Source organism: Meles meles, chromosome 1 (assembly GCF_922984935.1).
Source record: "Meles meles chromosome 1, mMelMel3.1 paternal haplotype, whole genome shotgun sequence".
NCBI classification, from domain to species: Eukaryota; Metazoa; Chordata; class Mammalia; order Carnivora; family Mustelidae; genus Meles; species Meles meles.
The window spans coordinates 115,772,471-115,794,819 of NC_060066.1; the positions used below are offsets into that span (position 1 = coordinate 115,772,471).

Below are 22,349 nucleotides of genomic sequence, written 5' to 3' on the forward strand. Positions count from 1 at the left end.
TGGCCGAGGGCACGTGCCTCTTCTGGCAACGCTGCGGTATGAACCCAGGCAGTCAGGCTCTTAGCCAGCTCACCTTTCCTTTTCAGAGGGGAGCCAATGACGTTTACCTTTTATACAGTGGAGAGAATCCCTCCCTCCATCCAGCGTCCGCTCTCCTCACTGAGGAGCCACCCGTGAGCTTTGTGTTGGGTCAGGCGCCATGGGTAAGAGCTGAGGCATGTCAAGTCCTTACCTTCCACAGACGTACAGCCGAAGGGGGCTTGTGAGGCGCCACTGTTGAGTTCGGAAAGTGTTGAACGAAACACTAGATGCTGGCCGAACCAGATCACTACACTAGAATCTGGGACAGAACGCTCGGAGCACCCACATCAGCATCCTTGTGGGGGGGAGCCCAGGAATCTGTATTTTTAACACACACCCCTGGTGATTTCTCATGCCCACTGAGAGTTGAGAAATGCTTCTGTGGACATTTCCAGGGAACTAGAAAGCTCAGTTTCAGGCACAGCTTAGTTGCAGAGGGAGGCATAAGTACGTGCAGAGTGTAGAACCATCAGTTCTGGTTCTCAAGTGCATGGAGACACTTGGGGCCTCGGGGAGGTGCTTCCTGGGGCTGCTGTGGGCATGTGGTAGGCAGGAAGGACCGGAGGCGGCTTAGAGAGGAGGGCTCCGGGCTGGCTAACTTGGAGTCGACGACAGCAGCTCTTACTCTTTTAAAAGCTATTGGTCTGTGGCTTACAATGTAATCTGGAGAAAGGTGTCCATTGCTTGCTTTCAGGCAACACATAACAAGTTATGTAAACTAGATTAAATCTAACAGCTGAAGAAGTCCCAAGCAGAAGCGGAAGTCATGGGTGACTCAGGTCTCTAAACCGGGCGTGTTACTTAACTGAGTATGAAAGAAGTCTGGAGAAGATGGGGGGAAAGAGGAATTGAATATTTTCCGTTTTTAGATTTTTTTTTTAATTTTTAAAAAATATTTTATTTATTTGACAGAGAGAAATCACAACTAGGCAGAGAGGCAGGCAGAGAGAGAGGAGGAAGCATGCTCCCTGCGGAGCAGAGAGCCCGATGTGGGGCTCTATCCCAGGACCCTGGGATCATGACCTGAGCCGAAGGCAGAGGCTTTAACCCCCTGAGCCACCCAGGTGCCCCCGTTTTTAGATTTTTTTAAAAAGATTTTATTTATTTATTTGACAGAGAGAGCATAGGCAGGCAGAGCAGCAGGCTGAGGGAGAGGGAGAAGCAGGATCCCCGCTGAGCAGAGAGCCAGATGCGGGCCTTGATCCCAGGACCCTGAGATCATGACCTGAGCCGAAGGCAGATGCTTAACAACTGAGCTATCCAGGTGCCCCCGTTTTTAGATTATTTTAGATTAATAATTAGATTGTAAGCATTCCTTTGCCTTAGAAAATATCGTTTTAAATATCAGCATGGTATTCTGTCATCTCGATGAATGTTACTTTGCTCTAATTTGCTTTTTCATAGATGTTCATAAAGCATTGAAATTCTATTATCCAAATGCTACCATGACCATTTTCTGGAGAGTCCATGTATTTGTACAGGTTTTCTCCAATTTCTTATGGTGAGTTGTTGGGCCAAGGTAGAGATGCAGGAAGGCCTATGAATGAACAAATACACGGACGTCTAATGGGATAAACTAGCGTTATGGTTCTTAACCCATCCTTGCAGGTTTGGGCTGCTGGAGCCAGTAGGGGGCATCTGCTAGAGAAAGACTGGGCCTGAGGCCTCCAGACTGACAGGTCTGTGGCAGGTGCCATCCCCTGCTCTGCCTATTAGCAGGACCCGCTCACGGCACGGCTCCACACATACTTTGCAAACACTGTAAGTCAGATATCTTTTGGAATTAAACATTTTTAGATTGTAGAATAATATGAACTGTTTCCTCTATATATGTTAGGAAGCACCCCACTTGGTTTTGGGGACCACCTTATACTCAAATACAAGAACATTTTTCGTACAGCAGGGTAGTGGATATTTGAAGTAAGTGAGGAAAATATGGAGCGCCTGGCTGGCTCAGTTGGAAAAGCATGCAACTCTTGATCTCAGGGTCACGAGTTCAAGCCCCACGTTGGGTGTAGAGCTTACTTGAAAAAAATAAGTAAATAGGGGCACCTGGGTGGCTCAGTCAGTTGAATGTCTGCCTTCTGCTCAGGTCATGATTCCAGGGTCCTGGGATCGAGAGCCTGCTTCTTCCTCCCCCTCTGCCTGCTGCTCTACTTGTGCTCTTTGCCTAGCTCTCTGTCAAATAAGGGAATAAAATCTTTACATAAATAAATAAATAAAAATTAAAAAGAAGTAAGTGAAAAAAAAAAAAAACTGTTAAATCCTCATGTCAGCTCAGACGAGGATTTGCAGCTACCTGACTTTGCTGCTATTCTGTGGAAACTCGTGGCTTCCTGCATGGAGGATAAGGGATTTAGTGTCTGCGTATATTCTGAATTTGAGCAGGAAGATCTGACCCAGAAGAGAGGGAATTCTGTCCCCTGGGTGCTCAAGGAGGGGGGTCTCTTTGTCTTTTCTAGCTCATCAGGAAGCTGGGAGCTCTTCATCCCTTCACGGACGATGAGCCTAAATGTTCCTCTTTCCTATACTAAATATTACATTTCTTTTCTCCAGGTCCTCTTCCGTCTCCAACACTAAATTGCACCTTGGCTGCTGAAGACATTACAGTCAATTGCAGGATCCCAGAATCTTACAACTTCACACAACATTTAAACTATTCATGGAGCTGCTTTCCGGCACTGTGTAAAAATGGCGCCAATACGTCTGAAGTGTTGATTAAGAAGAACAACGATCTCTCACAGAAAATACACTGTACTGTTTTCAGTCCGTTGTCCAAACAGACAGCCTCGCTTGTCTTAGCAACCTGTGTTCCAGACGGTGAGTAAACAACCCAGTGTGTCATGGCAGAGATACTCTACTGGGGGATGCGTCCAGGGACCCACCCCAGGTGGCTCGGAAGTTTCAAACCAGAGATGCTCACCTGCATTTCACATCTGAAATGTAAGATGAGGGATGGTTTTCATGGACCCTGTATTATAGACACGCAGCTGCCATTTCTCAGCCTCTGCTGGGCCAAGCACTGTTCTGATCAGTTCATGAAGTCAGTCCTCCCCCAGCTGCAGGTGTTGGGTACCAGCCATTATCTTTATTTTATGGGGAGAAACCTGGACGTGGGGAGTTCAGCGTGGTTGCTTCAGATCATAGATAGTGAGGGGCAGAGCCTGGTTTTGAAGTCAGACCATTGGGCTCGGGAGCTCTGGAACTGTTCACGGCAGTACTCAGTAATGTTCTTGATAACCATCGTGTTCTTGAAGGCTGCCTGTGTGCCGCAAGAATGTGCACTTGGTACCTTGTCTCGGCTGCTCCCTGGATGGGATGACAATCTGTCTTGGCTGCAGCCCTTTTATTTTGTTCAACTCTCATGTACCTTTGTAATTTGCAATTTTTATTAGCGGTTTTTGGTTTTTTTTTTACATTATATTCCCAGTTTACAGACAAAAGGATTGGTAATTTGAAAGTGGGTCATTAGAACATAAAAAAAGAGATGAAAATAGTGAACACTGTAATGCAGAACAATATCATCATTGTAAATAGTGAACAGGACTCTGTGAGTTCCCTTGGGCAGTGATGGGGTGATTTTTTCTGAACAGGCAACTGAAGCAGAAAAAGGCGGTTAGTGTAATGAATATAAAAAAACCTTGAATTATATTTGATTAGTGAGCCCTTCTCCCTGAGTTACCAATGTACTGTCCTTTTTGAAAATTTTCTTTCCTCTCTCCTCTTTCTCCTCTTTCGTCTCTCTCCTTTCCTCTCTCCTCTCCCTTTTCTCTCTCCTCTCACCTCTGTCTCCTCTTTCCTCTCCCCTTCTCTCCTCTTTCCTCTTGCTTCTCTCCTCTCTCCCCCTCTCTCCTATTACCTCTCTTTCCTCTCTCCTCTCTCTCCTTTCCTCTCTTTCCTCTCCTCTCTCATTCATCTCTCCTCTTTCCTGTCTCTTCTCTCTCCTCTTTCCTCTCCTCTCTTCTCTTTCCTCCTTTCTTCTCTCTTTTCTCTCTCCTCTTTCCTCTCTTCTCTCATTCTTCTCTCCTCTATCTCCTCTTTCCTCTCTCCTCTCTCCCTTCTCTCTCCTCTTTCCTCTCTGTTCTCTTCCATCTCTCCTCTCTCCTTTTCTCAGTAGGTTCCATACCCAGGGTGGAGCCCAACATGGGCTTGAACTCTGAGGTCAAGACCTAAGCTGCGATCAAGAGTCAGACACTTAACCAACTGAGCCACCCAGGCACCCCAAAAATTTTCAAATAATGACATGGAGGCATTAAGTTCATTATATCATTTTCAGACTAAGCAGTGTGACTTCCTGGGTAAAGCAACCAAGTACTTCAAGATGAAGTGCAAAATGAGTTCCAGTTCTGAACCTATGGTTTTGACCCCCAAAGGCAGTAAAAAGACCAAACCCACAGAGATATCACTCGGGACGGTACCTTTTGTGCAAGTCACACAATTGTCCAGAAGATTAGAAAGTCAGCTGCAAAGTCCACGACAATTGTTCTGCATGTCTTTAGTAATTCCACTTACTGGGTGTTATGTAATATCCAAGGTGTGGCAATGCAATTTGATGCTGGCAGATAGTTGCCTTATTGTGGGAACAAAAAACAAAAGCAGTGTGCTTTTTTGGCTTACGTGTGTGTGTATGTGTGTGTGTGTGTGTGTGTGTGTGTGTGTGTGTGTGTGAGGGATGCCCATAACCAACAAAAGAAAGAAGGTATTGCGTGCAGAATAAACCAGATGGTTGAAATCTTGAAAAGCTTCTTGTGCCCCGAGCATTTTGCCCTTGCATAGGTTTTCACTTAACCTTGACCATTGGAATGGAATGTCCAAGTAAGATGCCCTTTCCTGTGGATACCTTGAGAAAAGATAGTCATGATCACATCCCTCTCCTTAATGATAAGAGGTTGTTAATTTGCAAACAGACTCTCTTGGTTATGCAATAATGATGATTCATCTCTCTTTTACATTACCCTCCAAACTAATAGTTCACATTGCATTATAGACTTTGAAAGTTTGAGAAACAGTTCTAGGTAATTCTTAGGTCATTTAAATCCTGGAGTAGTGCTGAGGCACCTGGGTGGCTCAGTGGGTTAAGGGTCTACCTTCATCTCAGGTCATGATTCCAAGAGTCCTGAGATTGAGTCCCACATCAGGCTCCCTGCTCAGCAAGGAATGTGCTTCTCCCTCTCTCTCTGCCTGCCCCTCTGCCTACTTGGGCTCTCTCTCTCTCTGTCAAATAAATAAATAAATAATTTTTAAAAGATTTTATTTATTTATTTGACAGACAGAGAGCCCAAGTAGGCAGAGAGGCAGGCAGAGAGAGAGAGGAGGAAGCAGGTTCCCTTCTGAGCAGAGAGCCCGATGCTGGACTCGATCCCAGGACCCTGGGATCATGACTGGAGCCGAAGGCAGAGGCTTTAACCCACTGAACCACCCAGGCGCCCCTAAATAAATAAAATCCTTAAAAATAAATAAATCCTAGAGTAGTCCTGACATAGAAGACATATACCTGGGGACCCACTAAGCAAGTGTTGGAGGACGTTTTTCTTCCCTGCATCTGGGGCCCAGATTTAATGATCGTAATGATTCTTCTCGACAATAAACGTCTAGGATCTCTTTTCTTCCCATGATGATTTTTGAATACTTTCTGTAGAGTTGCATGCATCATAACAGATAAATTTGTGTGGGTATAGTGGTTAAAATCTGGGTGTTACTTTTTTAAGTGCTGATTTTTTTTTTAATCCAGACTTTTTCTATTTTATCAGTGAAACATTGTTAACTCACATGGACCAGCCTGCTGCCCTCTGGCAGGCTCTCCCCAATAATCGTCTTGTTGGCTGCCCACTATCACCATTCCAAACTGGCCCCATAGGAGTCACTTACCTTATAAGAAGTTGTTTACCTTTTAAGAGTGAGGAAACAAGTTCTACCAGCTGGGGTGGTTTCCCCAAGTTTACTTATGTAGTGGAGATAGAATTAGAATTTAGGTCTTTGAATTCTGGAGCCTTTTTTTTTTTTTATTACATCACCCTGATTCTGTGTGTCTTAAAATAAGTCAAATTAAGAAATAAATTTTAACTCACACATAGGACTTGGCTGCCAGAAAACCGTACCATTGAAATGATAGTATGGACTTGGGGGGGGGGGTCTGTAGAACCAGGAATCAAGTTTCTTTAATAAATAAATTATATTATAAGGGGAAGAAAGAGAGAGGCGAGGGGGAAATTAAAAAGTGAAGAGATTTAGGAAGCCTATAATTAATTGCAATATATGGACCTTGTCTGATCCTGATTCAAACAAAAAAAAGTGAAAAAATAAGAGAGATTTAAGTGGTGACCTCATATTTGATTATATCAAGGACTTGGGTTTTTTTAGCTATGATAACGGCATGGTTATGCTTTATAGATAATCCTTATCTTTTGGAAACATATACCAAAATGTGTATGACTTAAAAATTGTGCTCTCTGGAGTCAAACTGGGGCTCCCTTCTCTACTTACCTTGAAGCAAGTGGGAAGGGAGAGGAGCGAGCACAGTCCCTCCCTTTAAAGAGCCGCCCAGTGTGCCAGGCATCACTTCCAGGGCCAGCAGCTTGGCCAGACTGGGTTCATGGCCACGGCCCCTGGGGGAGACTGGGAAGTGTCCTCCTTACTAGCTGGCTGGCCGGGCATGCACCGACTTAAAACACAGGGGTTCTATTCCCAAAGGAAAACGGGGAGTTGGGTATGGGGACCAATAGATGACTATAACTTGTACCGTTTTATTTTCTTTTTAAAGATGTATTTATTTATTTTAGAGAGAGAGAACATGTATGAGTTGGGGGAGGGGCAAAGGGAAAAGGAGAGAGAACATCTCAAGCAGACTTCGCACTGAGTGTAGAGCCTGAGGTGGGGCTCGATTTCACGACCCACAAGATGATGGCCTGAGCCAAAACCAAGAGTTGGATGTGTAATCGACTGAGCCACCCAGGTGCCTTAACTGGTACCATTTTAAAACATAAAATCGGAAAAACGTAAAGACTGATAAAAGTAGCAAATGTAAATAGAGGGTCTCGCTTTTTTGCACCTCGCTGGTCATTTCGTGTACTCCCTGGGGTATATGTACCCAATTTAGAAACTCTGGGTCTCAGCCAGAGGTTATGGTGTCTCAGAAGACTGTGATGGCAGCAGATTGGGAGCAGTGGTTCAGGTTGGGGTACGTATTGGAAATACAGCCACAAGGAATTTCTAATGGTTTGAGCAGGGGAGAAGGGTCCCAAATAAGAAATGTGCAAATGACCCCCAGATTTCTGGCTCAAGCCCCTGGATGAACAGTGTCACCATTTACTGAGACTAGAAAGCAGGGCAGCGGGTGTGTGGAGGACTTGAGAAGTTTGGTTTGGGACATGTTCGAGATGCCTGTTAGATTTCAAGTGGAGACCTCAGGTATGGCGCTTTGATTTGAGTCTAGGTCTCTGGGGAGTCATTAGCACGGGAGAAGTAAGTGTGGGCAGAATCAGCATATAGTCGGCATTTAAAGCCGTGGGACTAGGTGAGCAGATAGGACAGAGCAGTGGACTTGGACTGAGTCTCAGGGACTCCAGCATTTCGAGGCTGTTGAGAGGACAAGGGTCCCACAGAGGGGACAGAGAAGGACCTCCCAGGAGGCAGGAAGAAAACTCCAGCAAGGTGGCATCTCAATCAGGAGCCAGGTGAAGAGGGGGGAGCATCTGTCCGTGCAGCAGGCACCGAGGAAGAACAGACTGAAGAACTTGTGTTACTGTGTTGGCATCTCCCCTGAATATCTGCTGTCCAGAGCGGGGGTGGCATATGGCATCATCCCTGGGAGAAAGGTTTTTGGAAGGGACTGGATCAAGTACCGTTAGACTCAGCTGTTTGAAAAGAATACTTTTTTAAAAATATTGGTGGCTTGAAAATGTAGATGGCTTTTTTCACATTAGAATCTATCTGTATCTATCTATCTACGAGGGGTGTGTGTGTGTGTGTGTATACATACATACATATACATACATACATACATATCCAAAGTAGGCAGCCCTGGACGTATTGCCGCTCGATGAAGTTGTCAGAGACCCAGCAGCAGCCTGGCTCCTCCCGCCTTGCCCACTGGTTCAGGCAGCAGGATCCAGAAAGGGGAGACTTTGGAGAAATCCCACACAACCCTCCCTATAGCTCAGTGCCCGGCACTTAGTCACGTGGTCAAGCCTAGTTGCAAGAAAGGCTGAGGAACTAATCTGTGAGTGGAGTGATAGCATGCCCAGCCGAAAATCTGAATTCTGTCACTAAAGAGGGGGGAAGGATAGGGGACATTACAGGGAGGTAACTAGCAGTTTCTGGTCGGGGGCCGCTCCGATCAAATAGGTGGGTGACTTTCTGTTTGTTCTAACCCATCTGTGTTCTGAATAAGAGGAAAGGGTATGTGTTCACATTCTCATTTATTCATTTACTTTCTCCCCTCCCTGCCACCCTCCCCAGCCTCTCCCTTCTCTCTTAACCCTCAGTGGTTGCTGTTCGTGACCCCAGCCTTCCCTTAGCAGTGCCCTGGGATCATTTTGCCAAATGCTTAGGTATTCTGCCTTTGGATTTTTAGCAGCTGGATGGAGTCCACTTTGTAAATATGTCCTGCTTTTCTGCTGAGGACACATAGGTTGTTTTAGCCTTTTTTTTTAAGATTGTTTATTTGACAGAGAGAGATCACAAGTAGGCAGAGAGGCAGGCAGAGAGAGAGGAGGAAGCAGGCTCCCTGCTGAGCAGAGAGCCCGATAGGACTCTGGGATCCCAGACCTGAGCCAAAGGCAGAGGCTTAACCCACTGAGCCACCCAGGTGCCCTGTGTTGCTTTTTGATATTGTCAGGAAAGCTGAGGTAAACATCTTTGAGCCTTTTCTGGAGGGAGGGGAAGAGCACATCACTAATTGTTTCTGTAGAAATGGACTTGCAGGGTCAAAGGATGTCAGTAGCAATACAAGAGGATCTGCTCAGTAGGTTGATGGGGATAGGTTATAGCTGTTCTCAGGGATCTTAACTCAACTGATGCTCACAGCTGCCCTCTGAGACAGGCGTACGTATCAATCCCATTTAGTCACCCCTGGAGGAAACCGAGGCAGCAAGAGGTTTGCAGAACACTCCAACTCTTATGATGGTTCGGTGAGACTGTGGGCACACCGTGTAGCTGCTTTACGATGGACATTTTTACAGAGCCCTTGTTACACACTGCCCCCACAGTGCCCTACCAGACACGTGTTGCTAAGTTAAGCTTCCACAGACAGTGTGGGCTAGCTGGAAACAACACTTCAAGTGTAGTGTTTGCATCTTTTAATAAATAGCACTGGGCTTGCTATGTATCAACCGTATACGGGTAAGTTTATTTATAAATACTGTTGGTTCTCTTGATCTGCGGTAGTCGTATGTCATAAAGTCACCATGAATACAGAATTAGTGAATACTGAATGTTGCTTCTGGGAAATGCAGGGTTAGGTTCCTGCAAGCTTCTGGTCACATTTTTGGCAAGAAATCAGTAAACAACCTTGTTTTGTGTGCGTTTCTATTTAAAGATGCCTTATTATAGATGTGTTGTTGATTCGTGAACATTGGACTCTCGGCCAACAGCGCCATGACTTAACGCCTAGATGAAACACATCTAACACGTATATTTTCTCTGAAAGGCATATCCCAGCCTTCTTCCACTTAGGAACGCTACACAGCACTTTGGCACTGTGTCCAGGGCTGTTTTAGACAATTAGCCAACAAAAAGCACGAAAGTATGAAAAATGTGGCGGTACACTGACCAGGAATAGGACACTTACTTACCTTAGAGGAGAGGACTCAAGAAGGCAGAGTGTTGCCCTGTTCGGCCTCAGTGGGGATGTGCCCACCTAGCACTCGGGTTTTTTGCCGTCCTGCTGCTTGTGTCCTCCAGGAACCATGAACCTGCCGTGGCATGGACATGGGGAGGACGCATACATCTTAGCAAGTAGGCGGATTGCAGATATGGAATCTGCAAATAAGAAGAATCACCTAGACTCTGTTTTGATCAATCTGGCTAATTGTATTTCCTTCTTTCTCATCAGTTTTCTTTTTTTTTTTTTACAGAACATTCAAGGAACAGGTTTGCAATTATACCAGCAGTAGCCTTAGTAGCCCTACTAGCAGTAGTAACTGTTTCGCTGTTTAAAAGAGGTATGTATCCTTTCTTTCAAAAAAATCCATTTCAAACTCGAATTGGTTTTTCAAAGACCAGAAAATTAATAGTTTAGAGACTAAAGCGAAGTTTGAAATTTTAGGCGTTTGGAAAGAAACCAAGGCTTCTGTTTCTTCCTGTGTTCCTCATCATGCAAAGTTGCTGGGTCTGCCAGGTTTGCCAAGATTTTGCATGGTCTTAGGGGGGAAGGAATCCGTAGGCCATAGGGGGCTTTACAGATGTGGGAACTCCGCTGGATGTTCCCCAGCCTCCTTCTGCTTGTGGTCTGTGTCAACATGTATGATATCTCTGGTCTCCAAGCTAGATTTTGCAAAAGACCCCTTGCTCTTGGCTGCCAGGGCTTTACTTTCCATTCTTCTAGCCCAGAAGGGGGTCCCAGGGAGGAGGAAGCTGTTGTTGGGGTTTGGTGACTTGGAGCGGGTCCTAATGGCCTCATATTACTTGCACTGCCTTTCAGCCATCCTCAGTCCCCTAGACATTTGGGACAGCCTGGAAGGCAGCCCATGTGCCTTGGAGAATGGGTGGGCTATTCCCCCATCCTGCTCTTCTCCACATCTGCTTTCTTGAAAGGGCTCTTGGCAAGGCTGATTTGTTACTCCCACAGGGAATGCAGAAGAGTCACCTTTCAGCCACGTGATGGCATGTGGGACCCACGTCATTTCACATGCATGTCTTGGACCAACTTAGATTTTATGTTCCCCTAGACCTGCGCTGCTCAGTACCATAGGCACTGGCCACATGGAGTGGTCTAAATATAAAAGCCAATTCATTAAATTTAATTTAAAATTTCTTTCCTCATTTGAACTATCTACATGTAAAGTGCTCTGTAGCCACACAGAGCTAGCGGCTACCATGATGGGACAGACCAGATAGAGAAGAATTCCATCATCGCAGACATCATCTGTCTGCCAGTGCTGTCTGAGACTATTGTTGGTACATGGCCACTAACTTGTGTATCCATGTCATATACCAGGGATACTGTTTCCATATTATAGGTTGCAAATACCACGAGGATCCCTAGGTAGTAGATCATGAGTCAGTCAACACTCCTTTAAATAAGATATAAAAATCAGCTGAAGAAAGTTTTGAGGCTTCATTACCAATGAGTAAAATATTTAGGGAGCTCAAATGTTCTTGTAAAGAATTATTTTTAATCCCCAAAGAACAGCATCATTTTTCATCATCTCCATAACAGATGGGTCCCCAGAAACCAAAATCATTATCCACTCAAAGTTTTTGTGGGTCTATCATCAGAATACCTGAACCAAAAAAAAAAAAAAAGGTGTACTCAGTACCCATATAATTCCAAAGCAGTCAGGTGGTTTAACTTTTTTAAAAAGTTCATTCAGTGGAGAGGAAATTACTCCCATGGTCAGTACCCGTAGCACCTTATAACCTGAAAAAAAATTATCTTGAAAAATATCCTTACTTCAGCTGGCTTCACCACCCTAAAGCCATAACTTGGGAAAGGCGGAGGCATTTGGCATGGAGCCTTCTGAGGGGGATGGCGGTGAGTTGTAGGTGACAGACACCAGGACGAGTTCAGTCAGGCTTGTGGACTAGGCTGCTGGACCACCAGCCTGGCTCCAGACGAGGGCTGATGCCTTTTATGGGAGGACACCGATGTGTACGTGTATGGAAGCCATATCCTAACATCCAAAATGGCGCTGTCCAAAATGGTAAGCCATGAGCCAGTCGTTGAACTCTGGAAACATGGGAGTCCAAAAACACATGCCGTAAATGTAAAATGCACACCGAATTTATAAGACGTAGTATTTGGAAAGGGCTGCAAAATATCTCATTAGTAATGTTTATTTTGATTACCGTTAAAATAATAATATTCGTGACATGTTTTGAAAATTATAGTGTCAAAATTAAACAAATTTAATTTCAAAATTAGAACATTTTGAAAATGAATTTCAACCAGTTCTTTTTACTTTGTAACACAACTGCTAAAATTGTTAAATGACCTGGGTGGCTCACATATTCCTGGGCAGCGCTGACCCAACGCCGTCAGAGCCTGCCCTATGTCTTTAGCTTTGTGCATGGGCTGCCATAGAAATATCCATTTTTGTTAGCAGTGTTTGCATTTCTTTTCCTATCATGTGAGGAGCCATCTTGGAACACATCCCTGGACCCCCTCTGCAGTTAGTTTGGCTTCAGCATTTGGAAGGGTGGGAAGACCAGCTCGACAGGGCTGTCTGTGGTGTAGTGGTCTCCGTCAGGCAGGCAGGAACTGCAGCGTTCATCTTTGCTTTTCAGTCCTTTACCTGAGTTGAAAATTTCTTCATTTTTTGTAGGTTTTCAGAAATGTGGCAGAGAAACAGAGAGAACCGAGTAAGTACCCCGTAGACTGTGCAGTGGGTAAATTAGGTATCATGCAGCAGAGCCAGAACAGGCCTGTTTTGGGCCGCCTCTTTCTTGGGGACCATGTGTATCTTGTCACTTGTCTTGAATGGTAATAAGTGACATCAGTGCTGGGCTCAGCAGTTTGCGGGTATCACCTCCTCCCACCCTCGCAGTGGGCCTTGCACGGGGGTATCGTGACCACTTGCTCAGAGACAGTGACTATGAGAAGTTGGGGCCCGTTGCTAAGACGTCGTCGAGCTGGGTCAAATCAGGGTCTTCAGACTCGGAGGGTTTTACTGTTAGCCTCCTTCTCCTGTCCCCGGAGAACTGGACCAAGGATTGGGTTCACTTCGGGAGCCAGGATCAGAGCTGGGCCTGTATCACAAGCCAAAGCTAGGATGCACACAGTCAGCAGCAGCAATGTGGCTAAACTCCCCCTATGGAGGCTCCAGAAGGACCCCAGTCCCCTGCCAGGTCCTTGGCAGTCAGGAGGCAAGAGCCTGGGAGCTGGGCTTTAGGGGGTGGTGGGAAGAGTAAAGGGGCTCAGGGCTGTGAGGCAGGATAGGGAGTGACGAATCATCCTCTTTGGGACAGCAAATGTCGGTGAGTAGAGGGAGCTGCGGCTGGACCGGCAGGCTGGGCCAAGGCAAGATACTGAGAGAGTTGCCAAGAGGTCTGTGTCTTTTTTTTCTGGGAAACCACTGAGGGTTTCTGAGCAGAGCTATGTGTCAGACAACGTAGGGGGCGTTAGTAGACAAGAGGCTGGAGATGGGGACACTGGCTACTGGACAAATGGAAGAGTGCAGCCAAGCAGAGAAAGCTTGAGTCATGGTTGTCCTGGCAGGGCTGCTTGGGGGGCTGGGTGCGGGGGGAGGTGTGGCAGTCCCGGTGACGAACATTCCAGCTAAGCAGGCAGGCTGCCCTGGCCGGGGGTGCAAGTTCTCTGCCAGCTCATCTCTCCCAGGCCTTGGACAAATCACTTCAACCCTCTGTGCCTCAGTTGTCTTCTGTGGAAGAAGGGCGTAACGAGAGTGGAGGAACAATAGTGTGGGTGATAACATAGAAATAGCAGCGTGCACGAACACGTTAATAAAAATAGAATGCTTAGAAGAGTGACTGGCTTGGAGGGGAGCTTAATCAATGTTACCATGCTAGGATGGTTGTGAATATTATTATTATCCAGGAAAGGAGCCAGAAGTGGCAGGGATTCTGACGCTTGGTGCCTAGGCAGGGCTCTGGGCTGGGAAGCCGGGTCTGTGCTGTGACACGGGGAGTGTGGGGTTCTGGCGCATTACACGGGTCCCGAGGTCTGGTGCACAGTGCTGAAGTGGCTTTCCGGGCTGCGGCTAGAGCTCCAGCCCGAGGCGCACCTTCATTAGTTACCGATGCCCTGAGCATCTGAGGTCACCAAGAAAGCCAAGTCCTTGGGTGACAGGCTGAGTGGAGGAGCTGGGCTGTGCCGAGTCAGGGAGGAGAGCCAGACTGGCCCCTGCTGGAGACCCTTAGGGCGGCGGCTGCTTATTAAGGGTGAAGAGAGGCTTGGGAGAATGGGTGGGCAAGACCTTTGGCTTTATTAAGTGAGTTGCTGATTTTCCAGAACCCCTGGGGTCAGCGGTAGGAGTGGGAATGAGGAAGGGCCGCTGTGCAGCAGGGAGCACCTGCCTGCCTCGGGACTCATGGGCTCAGAAGGTCCCTTTCTCCCCAGCTGCCAGGTGGGACACACCCAGGTTACCAGGGAGGCCGGCTGCGCAGGAGGCCTGGGGCAGCGCTGGGAGCCTCCCAGCGAGGCTGTGAGGGGTCAATGGGCCAGGAGGCCATGCGGAGGAGGCTGGAGAGAGGGTGAGCAGCCGTAGGTGAGGTGAGGAACAGGAGTGCCAGCAGGGAAGCGGGGAGAGAGAGGACAAGGGGCTGTGGTCAGAGGTGACTGGCGGCAGTGAGCGTGAGTGCCGGGGAGGGCGAGATTCTGGGCAGGCCTCTGCTGAGACCCTGCTGGTGACAGCGGACGGGCGGCCATCGGTACAGGACTGCCGCCATCGTTCAGGGGAGGCTGTGAGCCAGGGCTGCTGGCAGAGGTGACGGAGTATCCCAGAGCTCGTGCCCTCGCCGGCTGCTCTCTCCATTCAGCACACTTTCACGGAGGTCCCTCTGTGCCAGCAAGGTGAGGCACTGTGTTCGCTGACGGCTTAAGATCATGTGCCCAGGGAGGCCTCCACTGTGTGGGGTTCAGAGAAGGGGTATGTTAGGACTCCCCCCTTGAGCAGCTTGTGGGCACACTGGAGAGAGTGGACGAGTACATAAACAGATGGGCTGAGGCCCAGGGCAGTGGGCCAGCATGTGTGGTGGGGATGGTCTGGGCTGGGCAGCCACCTGAGGGGAGATGAAGAGGCCAGAATCATCACGAAGGCTCTGAGGGGAGTGGGATGCGAGCTAGATCTTCGGAGCAGGGTGAGTGGAGAAGGCATTCCAGCTGGGGAGGCAGCAGAGGCAAAGACGTGGAGGGGAGCTAGACCCTCGTGGTTTATTTGACCAAGAGATCGGTCTGCTTAGCATCAAGCTGAGTAGGTGGCAAAAGAGTGAAGTCAGGAGCATTAAGATGGAGCAGTATGAGAATAGGGAGCCATTGTAGGCTCTTGAGCAGGAGAGCTCTGCAAAGCCAAGAAAAGCACTGCCTTGGGATAAGGAGTCTTGGAAGGTAAAAGTGACATCCTGGGGAGACCTGGGTAGCCTGGAGCTGGGTGTGGGAGATCACTCACGCTCTTGGTGCATTTTTGTTTACTATTCAGATTTTACAACCTACTTAATACTAACTTTTACATTTAAAGAGGCCACTATGGCTACAGTGGGACTTTCTTAAACTCAATTATTAGTTATATATATGGTGGAGCGGAGAGGGTTGGAAGAGTAGTGGGGGAGGGGACAAGCATCACCAGGAACAAAGGCCAAATTTTCATGTTTCTGTGAGGACAGTGTCTGAAAGAGCTAGACCCAGTTAGAAAGTATCCAAGGACAGCCAAGCACATTTCAGATAGCTGAGAGAAAAACGGGCATCATACCACACTTTTCACCCAGACAGTTCAATGTCGACAATTTTCAGGAGTGCTGGTCATCTCTATTTTCGTGTGAACGCCTGGAAGACAGGTCACAGAGTCACCCAAGTTAAAAAGGGAGCAGAGAGCCCTGTTTCTCTGGGAAGAAAGATCTGTAGTCTGTAGGGGGTGTCTCGGCCTGAAGGGGAGCTGGAGAGGCAGGAGGAGCAACAGGGGTGGGCATGGGTGAGGAGTGCCCAGGGATGGAGTGAGGAGTGCGGCCACCCAGCCCTGCACCTGCTCTGAGGAGTGCTGTGCCTGCCGGGACACACTTGGGAAGCACCTCTCACTTCATCCCCCTCAAAAATTCACAGCACCCATTTTTGGATTCTATTAGATTCTTTTTTTTTTTTTTTTTTAAGATTTATTTATTTATTTATTTATTTATTTATTTATTTGCGAGAGAGAACAAGCAGAGGGGAGAGGCAGAGGGAGAGGGAGACACAGGCTCCAAGCAGGGAGCCTGACGACGTGGGGCTTGATCCCGGGACTCTAGGACCGTGACCTGAGCCAAAGGCAGCCACTTAAGTGACTGAGCCATCCAGGCACCTATTAGATTCTTAATAGGAAAGCTCATAATCTGCTCCTTTTCCCTAACCCTTGTGACCGCAGCGCTCACTCTTTATGATCTCTGGTCACCAATGGGGCACAGAGATTTGGGGAGCCCTGGTGTGGTCTGGCCTGCACCCAGTGGGTCTGGCCTGACCTAGGAAGTATAGGCTGTAGGGAAGGCGCGAGGCAAGAACAGGCAGCTGGGTGTGAAGGGGCGTGTCCAGGCTTCGCTGCTGCTTTGTGCCTGGACTCCTTTCTTCTGAGCCAACCCCGGACTGGTCCTGTCATCACTGCAGAGATGACTAATCAGGAAGAGAGGCTGAGGAGGGGCGGAAACCATCCCCAAGAGCCGTATGTGGCCAGGAGCAGATAACCCCCAGAAGGAGCGACAGCTCACATAACAGTCCTTAAGGTCTTAGCTTTGTTCTTTGGAGGTTTCAGCGATGCTCAGAGACTGGGTCAGTTTGAGGAAACGGGGTTGAATGTGAGTGTCTCACACTGAAGGTGCTACTTCCAGTGGGCCTCCAGCTACCGTCCCAGGAGGGCTCAAGACCCATCTCCCTCCATCTCTGCGCTCCAGAGCCCTTGGCTTTGATGGCTTCATTGTAAAAGGTCTACTCCCAGTAGAATAGGAGGGTAACTTGGTCTGCATTTTACAAGTTACTAACAAAAAATCTTTTTTCTTATAGCCCCAGTTGACCGGTACTTCAAGGTGATCAAATGTATAGTGACTAAGTTATTTAAATAATGGAATCAAAAGCCATCTGATTTGCCATTCAAGTATTCTGTCATCTTCAAGGACATTTTGGAACTCTAATCCGAAGTGATCCTCCACCAGAAGAGTCTTTTTTTGGAAGAAATAACAACTATTAACCATCGCTAGTTTCTACCCTACCCCTGCTCTGGTCTCCAACTAGATACTGTAAATGGTTTTTGGTTCTCAGTTTCTTATTGCCAATTTTCTATCAGATATACACGTGTAAATATGTAAATATATCCTAAATGGTAGGTGGTTTGGCTTTATTTTTTCCTCTTAGGTCAGAAAAATATTCTGAGTCATCTACCTCAGGAGGTGAAGGCTTTTTACGTAGATCCATCCTCCACTTCTCTTTTGTCTTAGAGAGAAAAGAATTCATTGCAGGATCGGTAGTGGCGTGAGGAGGAGATGGACAAAACACATTCCGTGTGCTGGGTCGGTAGCTCTTGACAGGAGGCGAGAACACACGGGTCTTCTGTTTACTTTGCTAAGACCAGATTGCTGCCATCTACATGCAGAGGGACTTGTCACATGAGGGTCTCTTAAGGCTCTCAGTGTCTGGTGTTAGCTGTCACATGGGCAGGGAAACAACAGAGAACTCTTAAAAACTCTAAAGACCTATACAAATGCAGGACAACAGCCTCTCCTGAATGAGGAAGCAGACAGCGCTGGTTTCCCCTCGGGTGGCCATTGGCGCTGGTTTTCCCTCCGGTGGCCATCGTATATACCAACGTCCAAGGCCCTTAGCTCCTGAACCCACACTACCCCTGGAGCTCCTGTCACGTGAGAGTCTTCAGCCTGAAAGAGGAAACACCGCTTTATTACACCAAGGCAAAGCGTGCTCACCCCATGAGACTGCTCTCTCTGGCCCCCTCACAGTTATCAGCAAGAATGAGGCAGGGACCTGGGAGCCCCGCGTACTCCTGGGAAGAGCCCTACTTCCCCCTGCTCCTTCCAGCTCTGGGCAGCAAAGCTTCCTATCAATGTGTGTGTCTGGCTCATCTTGTGAAACCCTTTTATTCCAGGCCCTGTGGGGAGGCTGGGACTCCCAGACCTTCCTTCTCCTTCCAGACCTTCACCTCTAGACAGTCTGTAAGGCCGTTTCTGACCCCTTCAGCAGCAGCAAGATTCCTCCACCTTTCTGTTCTCACCGGAACCCGACTTTCCCCGAGGCTGCTGCTTCCCGATGCCCTCTCAAGGACCAGTTGCTCCCTCTCTGGGGCCCCTTGGACACTGGGCAGGAAGGAGGCCTGGCGTCCTCTTGGCTCCTCTCTGCTTCCAGCCCATGCCTCCTTCCTCAGTTCTGATGGGCAAACCAGCAGATCACCACCACCAGACATTCCCTTTTCTAGCATCTTCGTTGTTCCTCAACCTGTGAAGATTTTAGCACTAAGTCCAGATCATTCTCCTAATGCACCTCCCTTGCGAATCCGAGTGTGCTTTCATTACCCCAGATCCAGTGCCCTGGCATGGTCTGCCCCAAGCATCTTGTTCCCCACCCCGTCCCTTCCCAGCAGCCACTGCCCTGGTCTTGTCCCTGACCTTCCACCAGCAATGCCCGCAGACCCTCACAGTCCCTGTTACAAGTGTCCCTGCTCCTCTCCCCATCTTACACATCTCTCCCTGAGGGCTCTGCTCCACAGACCCCCACTGGTCCCCACTGGCCTGCAGCCACAGCGACCTCTTGTTCCCCGAGCCATGCTGGGTTTCCATGTTCATCGTGAGAGTGACTCCTCTACCTTTACTCTTTTACCCTCCCACTTGTCCTCATTTGGCCAGATCCTAACAAGGTGGGCAGAGTCCCTCTGCTGGTTCCCTCCCCGCACCGGAGCTGCCGAGCACCCCTGCAGGCAAAGACAGCCCTGGGCTGAGTAGGGTCATCTTGGACTGCAGACCCCCCAGGGGGCTTGCAGTGGCTTTCAGATGGCCTTGCAGCATTGCCCTGGTCTGCTCACTCTCTCTTCCTCTCTCTTCCTAGACCTGTAGCCCTGGGTCCGCATGCTCGGCTGCTCGCCTCACTTCCTCTGTCACTGAAACAAAAGCATCCAGAAAAACGTCCCGCCACGTGTCTGCACACCCGGCTGCATTGGCAGCCGTGTCCTTTGCTTCCCCTCCTCTGACTGTTGGAATGGTCCTTGCTCCACCTGAACCCAGCCTCCCCCACCTTGTCTTTGTCTGCTGGGGCCACTATAACAAAATACCAGTGACTTAAAAAACAGAATTTAGACTGGGTGACTTAAAAAACAGAAATTTATTTTCTCACGGTTCTAGAGGCTAGAAAGTCCATGATCAAGGTGCCGGCTGGTTTAGTTCCTGGTGAGGGCTCTCTTCCTGGTTTGCAGGTGGCTGCCTTCTTGCTGTGTTCTCTCATGGCTGGGAAAGAGCCCTGGTGTCCCTTCTCTTCTGAGGGCACCAGCTCTATCAGAGCAGGTTTCCCCCTCCTGACCCCATGTAACCTTTGTTGCCGCCTCACGGTTCTGTCTCCAAATAGAGTCACACGGGGTTTAGGGTTCAACATATGAGTCTTAGGACAAAATGTTCCTTCTATAATGCTGCTTCTGTATGGGATCCCACCCGTCCTCATCTACTTAAGGAGATCACTCCTTGTCTGTCTCCCACATCATCGGCATTCACCTTTCTGCTACGTCACACAAGCAGAATGTCATTTCCCAAATCTTCAAAAAACCAAAATACCCTTGATTCACTTCCCCAACTGGCCCTTGTCTCAATTTTCCACTATCTTTAATGGAAAATTTTCTCAAAAGAAATGATCTGTACTTCCTTTTTTCTGACTCCTCCCCTCCTTTCTTGAATCTACTTTATCAGGCTGTGGTCCCCACTGCTCGTCAAGGTTACCAGGGACGCCCCCCACCCCGCCCGCCTAGATCTGGTGGGCAGCTCTCCAGCTTCACTTGCAGTGTCTGTAAGCGACATTTGACTCCCACATAGTTAGTACTGTAGGTGCCCGGTTCTGTGGGGTGTACGAGAGGAAAGCTTGTGATGTGGTAGGGTAAACAGATCTGCAAGCACTTGGGGTGAGTGTAGGAAGTCCTAAAATGGAAGCACATACAAAGAACGAAGGAATTACAACTGTACAATCCGGCTGTTCCACTCCTTGGTATATACCCAAGAGAAATAAAAACATGTTAACACAAAAACTTGTGTATGCATGTTCATGGATCATTACTCATAATAGCCAAATAGTGAGAACAAGCCATATGTCCATCCATGAGGATAAGATGAATGTGCCTTTCATCCATTCAGACAATGGGCTGGTAGCCAGGGTAGAAAGTAATGAGGATCTGAGGACACCTGGGTGGCTCAGAAGGTTAAGCAAGTGTCCGACTCTTGATTTCAGATCAGGTCATGAGTTCAAGCCCCATGCTGGTCTCCCTGCTGGGTAAGGAGCCTACTTTAAAAAAACAAAAGTAACGAGGGTCTGATACATGCTACACCATGGGTGAGCCTTGAAAACATGCTCAGGGAGAGAAGCCAATCGAAAGAGACTGTGTGTGATTTCGTCCATGCAAAATGTCCAGAGTAGACACATCTCTAGAGCTAAAAAGTGGATTTCTAGTGGCCCAGGGCTGGGAGGAGGATGCTGGGTCAGGGGAAGGAGGGACTGCTAATGAGGTCATGGTTTCTTTTTGGGGTGATGACAATGTTCTAATATTGTAGTAATTGTATAACTGTTGGACTAAAGCCATCAAATTGTACACTTCAAATGAGTGGCTTGTGCTGTGTGTGAATTATGTCCTGATAAAGCCATTATTATAACAAAAAGAACTAAGCTATTAGTTCAAGGTGGGGGCCCTCCTCCCCAGAACCAGGCTTCCCCATCAGCTGGCTCAGCCCTGGCTCAGCCCTGGAGGCTGATGGGAGATGTAGGCGACTTCCCTAATCTCAGGATCCCAACTACAATTTTCCCCACTCTGCCTGGGGCTGAAAATTACCAGAGGACAAAGTAACCTTCTTTTTGGAAGTCAGAGTCCAGAACAATCATCTAGCCTCAAACACCAGCCAGTGAGTCTATGAAAGTGTCACGAACCAGAGTTCAACTTAGAATCTTTTGACATGGGGGGCACCTGGGTGGCTCAGTGGATTGAAGCCTCTGCCTTCGGCTCAGGTCATGATCCCAAGGCCCTGGGATTGAGCCCTGCATTGGGCTCTCTGCTTGGTGGGGAGCCTGCTTTACCCCTCTCTCTGCTTGCCTCTCTGCCTACTTGTGATCTCTGTCTGTCAAATAAATAAATAAAATCTTAAAAAAAAAAAAAATCTTGAGACACAGGCACCTGGCTCTCTCAGTCAGTTAAGCATCTGCCTTGGCTCAGGTCATGATCTCAGTTTCCTGGGATGGAGCCCTGCATCAGGGTTTTTGCTCAGCAGGGAGTCAGCTTCTCCCCTTCTCCCCCTGCCCACGACCTACCCTGCTCATGCTTGCTCTCTATCTCAAATAAATAAATTAAATCTTAAAAAAAAAAAAATCTTGAGACAGATCATTCCACTGTGTGTCTCCTCCCGGCCACCCTTAGCCATGTTCTGCCCAGCAGCCATAGCCCCGCTCATCAATCTTCTCCCACACTCCCATTCCCAGGCCCTCTCCTTCTGGGGTGTCCCCCTGCAGAGCCAGTGGAACCTCCCTTCCACAGTCAGCACTGGACCCTCCACTCCCCGCCCTCAGCCTCGTCTCTGCATCGCTGGTGGTCCTTTCTGAGGCCTCTGGCCCCACCAGAAGCCCTTCCCTAAGGGACAGGCAGATGCACTTTCTGATTCATGCATGAAGAAAGCCACAGTCACCTTTCCAAGCTCAGCCGGTCACAAATGAGAGAATCAGGGCTCCAACCCAGGCCGGGCACCCCTGAAGGGCTCATCCCCACCAAGCTATACTAAAAGAAGTTAGAGGCATGTGGTCACTCTTCCTTGGATAGTTGGGAGACCTCTGAACCCTCAGTTTTACGCCCCCCACCCTCAACTAAAAGGTCAGATGTTTTTGTCCGTCAGCCTGAGGAAGCACAGCCCTGGCCACTGGGCCATATAGTAAGAGGCCTGGCAGCGGCCCAGCAGCCCGCCAGGGCCCATGTGGCCGGAGCAAGAGTGGCCGTGGATGGCGGAAGTGAGAGTGAAGTGAGCGGGTGTGTGGGTTCCCTGGGCAGCCTATGTTAATATCTGACATCTGGGGAGTTAGAGTCCTTCCTCTCTCTCTAGCCTCTTCCTCTTCTTGATCTCTTTTCCTTCTTCAAGATTTATTATTCAAGAGTCTTTCATGCAAAAAGAAAACTATTGATTAAAGTAGTTGGTCTCTGATTAGGGAAATACAAATCAAAAGCACAATGAGATACCAC

The 22,349-nt window shown here is 48.2% G+C and overlaps 1 protein-coding gene across 1 annotated transcript in view; it reads left to right on the top strand.

Moving 5' to 3' along the window:
- Positions 1–17,181, top strand: part of CD58 (CD58 molecule) — a 39,036-nt gene extending 21,855 nt beyond the window's left edge. Inside the window, exons 3-6 of the mRNA XM_046017718.1 lie at positions 2,638–2,901; positions 10,155–10,241; positions 12,564–12,600; positions 16,940–17,181. Of these exons, the coding sequence (XP_045873674.1) occupies positions 2,638–2,901; positions 10,155–10,241; positions 12,564–12,600; positions 16,940–16,949 (398 nt within the window). The 3' untranslated portion in view covers positions 16,950–17,181. The remainder of the gene's footprint in view (positions 1–2,637; positions 2,902–10,154; positions 10,242–12,563; positions 12,601–16,939) is intronic.
- The last annotated feature ends 5,168 nt before the right edge of the window (positions 17,182–22,349 follow it).